Source organism: Haplochromis burtoni, unplaced genomic scaffold (genome assembly GCF_018398535.1).
Source record: "Haplochromis burtoni strain Fernald_Lab_line unplaced genomic scaffold, NCSU_Asbu1 Contig_4209, whole genome shotgun sequence".
In the NCBI taxonomy this organism is placed as follows: domain Eukaryota; kingdom Metazoa; phylum Chordata; class Actinopteri; order Cichliformes; family Cichlidae; genus Haplochromis; species Haplochromis burtoni.
Window position 1 is genome coordinate 120 of NW_024586570.1, and position 4,289 is coordinate 4,408.

The 4,289-nt window shown below is 35.6% G+C and overlaps 1 protein-coding gene across 2 annotated transcripts; it reads left to right on the top strand.

The window, feature by feature from the left end:
* The first annotated feature begins 301 nt into the window (after positions 1 to 301).
* Positions 302 to 2,385, top strand: LOC121813978. Of its 2 annotated transcripts, none has more exons than XM_042217971.1 (3): positions 302 to 863; positions 1,036 to 1,074; positions 1,192 to 2,385. In XM_042217971.1, exons 1-3 carry the CDS (start codon positions 605 to 607, stop codon positions 1,767 to 1,769), a joined length of 876 nt encoding a protein of 291 aa, XP_042073905.1. In that variant the 5' UTR covers positions 302 to 604; the 3' UTR covers positions 1,770 to 2,385. The 2 variants fall into 2 exon arrangements, with proteins under 2 accessions (XP_042073905.1, XP_042073904.1); XM_042217970.1 differs by having other exon boundaries at positions 375 to 863; positions 955 to 1,074.
* The last annotated feature ends 1,904 nt before the right edge of the window (positions 2,386 to 4,289 follow it).

Consider the following 4,289-nt stretch of genomic DNA (forward strand, 5'->3'; position numbering starts at 1 on the left):
AAAGTCATTCCTGTTCCTTGAGTGGTTTTTGATGTGTGCAAAAGGAAGGAAATTATCATCTGTTTTTTGTCCTGTCTTCTTCCGCTCATCATCGACCAGTTATGGCAGATGGCTGCCGCTCTCTGAAGCTGGTTTTACTGGAAGTTTCTTCATGTTTAAAGGGAATTTTTCATTCCCGTTGTTGCCATGTGCTTGATCATAGGGAGTCATCAGTTTCTCTTTATTATTGAAAGGTCTCTACCTTGCAATATGAAGCACCTTGGTTTGACTGTTTGACTGTGATTTGGCACTATATAAGTAAAGCTGAATTGAAGTGAAATAAAAATAAAGCAGTCGGTAGTGCATTACAACTGCTTGATTGTTGATATGTTAAAGAAGCCCCTAAATGAATGTCAGTACCTTATGTATTGACAGCAGGGCATTATAGAAGTTAGTGTTTTTCATGTCACTATTCAGTGGTTCAAATATGATTGGTGTAAAAGTAGTCAATACATTTCCCAGAATTTTAAACTTGGCTCTTTGGTGACTGTAACTGGTAGCAACACTAATGTGTTTTCTCTTTTCCTAATCTTTAGGTGTAGTTTCATCACTTATCATCACTTTAATGAGAAATAGTGCGGACAGTAGTAAAGTGGTGTTACAGTGTAAGTCTGCAGGCTGGTATCCAGAGCCTGAGCTGCTGTGGTTGGACGGTGAGGAAAACCTCCTCTCTGCTGGCCCTGCAGAGACCCTCAGAGGTCCTGATGACCTCTATACTGTCAGCAGCAGAGTGACTGTGGAGAAGAGACACAGCAACAACATCACCTGCAGAGTCCAACAGAGGAACACCAACAAGAGCAGAGAGACACACATACATGTTCCAGGTAAAAAACAAGTTATTTAGTTATATTTTTTTTGTTTGTTTGTAAAATTGCTGCAGGCTACTTGTTGATATTCTGTGTGTTCTCATTACAGGTGATTTATTTAATCCTCCATGTAGTTCTGCTGGTCACATCATCATAAGTGTTGTTGTGACAGTCCTGCTTATTCTGGCAGTTGTCTCTGTTGTCTGGAAATATTGTTCAAAACATCAAGGTACAGTTTTTTGACTAAGAATGAAAATAAAGTGACTAAGAAAATCATCAATTATTTATTAAAGAAAGACAAAATAATGTATTTCTGTCAATTTAAATGACTTTTTTTGTACAACAGGAAGAAACACAAAAATTTCCACTGATCACAGAGAGTGTCAGCCCCTCACTGAGAAAAAAAGAGAAGCACTGCATCTCACAGAAGATAGTAGTGACACTGTCGACTTTGATATGACACAAGAAAACCTCAATGATGTGTTTAAAGAAGGAGAGGAAGACAAATTTCATTCGATAATGGTGGTTCAATTTTTAATGAGTCATAAATGCGACTTAGAAAATGATATTTATGAACTGAAACTGAAACTGCTCGAGCTACAAAAACAGCATGATGAAAATCAGAGTCAGCTGGTAAACAATATTAAACAAATACAACAAAATGAAAAAACATCTGACAAAATAAATGAAGAAGAGGGCATTGAAACAGAAAATAATTTTGAAAAAATGAAGGAAAACCTTGAAAAAGAAATAGAGGAAAAGGAAACAGAAAGAAAATCAGTGTTGTATGGGGTTGATGTAATGACAGAGAAGAAGAAAGAGTTAGATGACACTTTATACAAAATTCATACACAGAAGGAGAAAATAGAGAAGAGGAGAAATGAAGTTCAAATACAGTTCCAATCAGGCAATTCAGAGGCATAAAAGTGAACAGTAAATAACACTCACATTATTCATTTAAGCATTCATGTATCACAGTTAAAAAAAGTAAGACATTTACAATCTCTAACACAGCACTACAAGATATATTACATGGATGAAACCAAATCCAAAACAGCAGCTATAGTAAAGACAGTATGAATTGTACTTATTTCACAGAAGAGAGCCTGTCATCACCAGTTTTAACACAACAGCAGAAATTGGTTGAGAGACCCTAGTGACACAATTTTAAATGAACTTTAGTTACCTCTAGTGGCCATATAATTTATGACAACTGCATATAAGGAGAAATGTGTTTCAGAGCCAAAAGACAGTTGCGCTCTTTCAGTCACAAAGAACATTACAGTGTTATTGTTCCATTTTAATAAAATTCTAATAATAATATAAACCTAATATTAGATCATTTTACACAATTGGTGCTATGTACCAGTCCATACATATACTTTTACTTTTTTTACTTTTTTTTTCTTGTTATTGTCTTTGTTCTTTTTTAATGTGCAAGTTATTTACATTTTATATAATATGAGATAATAATCAGATTTCTGACTGTAACTTGTCTTTCTAAATTCCCTACAAGTGTGTATTTCTTTTTTGTTTGGTGTAAAAATATTAAGCATGCCATTAAAATCTTTAAAATGTGTAAAAAAAAAAAAGAAAAAAAAAGAAGTACCTTATCAGGAGAATTAACTTTATTTGCAAAATACATTTAGTAATATACAATTACTATTAATTGTATACATTTATGGCAGTTATGATCTGTCACATGATGGCTTTAGGAAAGTATAGAGTAGACATGGGAACAGAGTCTAAACACAGGCTAAGATAAATACTAAGGGAGGAAGGACTACAATCACTAAGAACTAAAGAAAACCAAAACCATGATAACAATAATCAAATAATATAATTACAGAGTCTGAAACACAAATACTGGGTTGCAGACCCAGTACCGTGACATCTTCTCCTCTATTGTTCTTTCCCTCTCCTTCTGTTAACTCTCTTCCTAATTTCTCTTTCTTTCTCTTTGCTGTTCTCTGGTCCTGTAGCAGCGATACAGAAAGAAATAACATATTCAATAAAATTCTGTAAAACAACGTCAGCAATTCAGATGAGACTTTAAAATATGTAATTTTCCTTAAAAGGAACAGTCTTTGCTGAACTTCTTTGGTAGTGACATCAGCATGAGGCTCAAAACACAGTCAAAACACTTTGTGGTCAAGAACAGCCCCTAAATGCTTTTAAGTCTTCACAAACTCAATATCAGCAGCTTTAATAATAGTAAGGTGATGAACTGTAAGAAGATTTCCTGAAATCAATAATCATGTCTTTTGTTTTTGACACATTTAATGAAAGGAAGGACTCATCACACCAAGCCACAAAATCTTCTACAACCTGCCCATGGCCTGTCTCGTCCCCCACAAAAAGACTAACGATCACTGTGTCATCAGCAAACTTTAGGATGTGTCTGTTAGTAACACTGCTCATTCGTGTACAGAATTAAAAGAAGGGGTGAGAGATAGCAACCCAGCACATCAGAAAGTACATGGTTCACCTTCATGCATTGTGAGCTGTTATTGGAAAAGTCTAGCACCCAACTAATCAGACTAAGATCGAGCTTAAGGTGGTTATAAAGCCCATCAGCAAGTAAGGTGGGCTGAATTGTGTTGAATCTTGTCGAAAAGTCAGCAAATAATAATCTTGCATGAGTGTTAGGGCCCTCAAGATGCTTATACAAGAAATGCATGAGTGTGACAACAGCATCTCCCACACCTCTTCCTGCTGGAACAATGATAGCATTATTCCAAATCTTAGGTACTGTCTGTAACTCTAGGGAAAGTGAAAGAAATGTGATGAAAAATCCCACTCAACTGATCAGCACAAGTTTTCAGTACCTGCCCACAGATGTTGTCAGGTCCAGGACTCTTAATCTTAGTGTGTCTAAAGACATTAGCTACACCCCTCTCCTCAGTACAAAATGATGAGGGAGTGGTAGTCTTTTTTTTTTTAGTGTACTCGTCTCCATAAAACAATCAAGATTCTCAAAATAAAGATAAAAACTATTACAATTATCTGCCAAATGTTTGTCAGAGGTAAACCCATCTTAAGAAATGTTACAGTGACCCTTAGTTTGTAGCCCTTAGATGGTTTTCATACCACACCAAGCTCTGTTAAGGTAATTACTACTCATTTCTGCTTCAAAATTATTTTATATCTCATCTTAGTCTTCTTTATTACAGCTCTCACCTCCTTCCTTAATGTCCTCATAGTGGAAACGTCATACTCATTAAAAGGAATTTTCCTTTTAAGAATCAGATTCTTGATGTCTTTGGAGATCTGAAGAACATAGTGCAGGTCCAGCCACAGACTTATATTTCTCCTTAATTGATCCATAACAGAAATCCAGTGTTTTGTTATGCCTTGTAGGACAGGTGAAATATAATTTTTTTAATTATATTGTAGTCTGGGACGGTCTGCTTGCCTCCACCCCGGGGGGAAGGGTAACATTTC

Bases quoted from the DNA above. Each gene is read 5' to 3' on its own strand.
- LOC121813978 (XM_042217970.1), top strand. From the start codon at position 605: ATGAGAAATAGTGCGGACAGTAGTAAAGTGGTGTTACAGTGTAAGTCT. The intron at 864-954 runs GTAAAAAACAAG...TTCTCATTACAG, and splicing joins GACACACATACATGTTCCAG to GTGATTTATTTAATCCTCCA. The intron at 1,075-1,191 runs GTACAGTTTTTT...TTTGTACAACAG, and splicing joins ATATTGTTCAAAACATCAAG to GAAGAAACACAAAAATTTCC.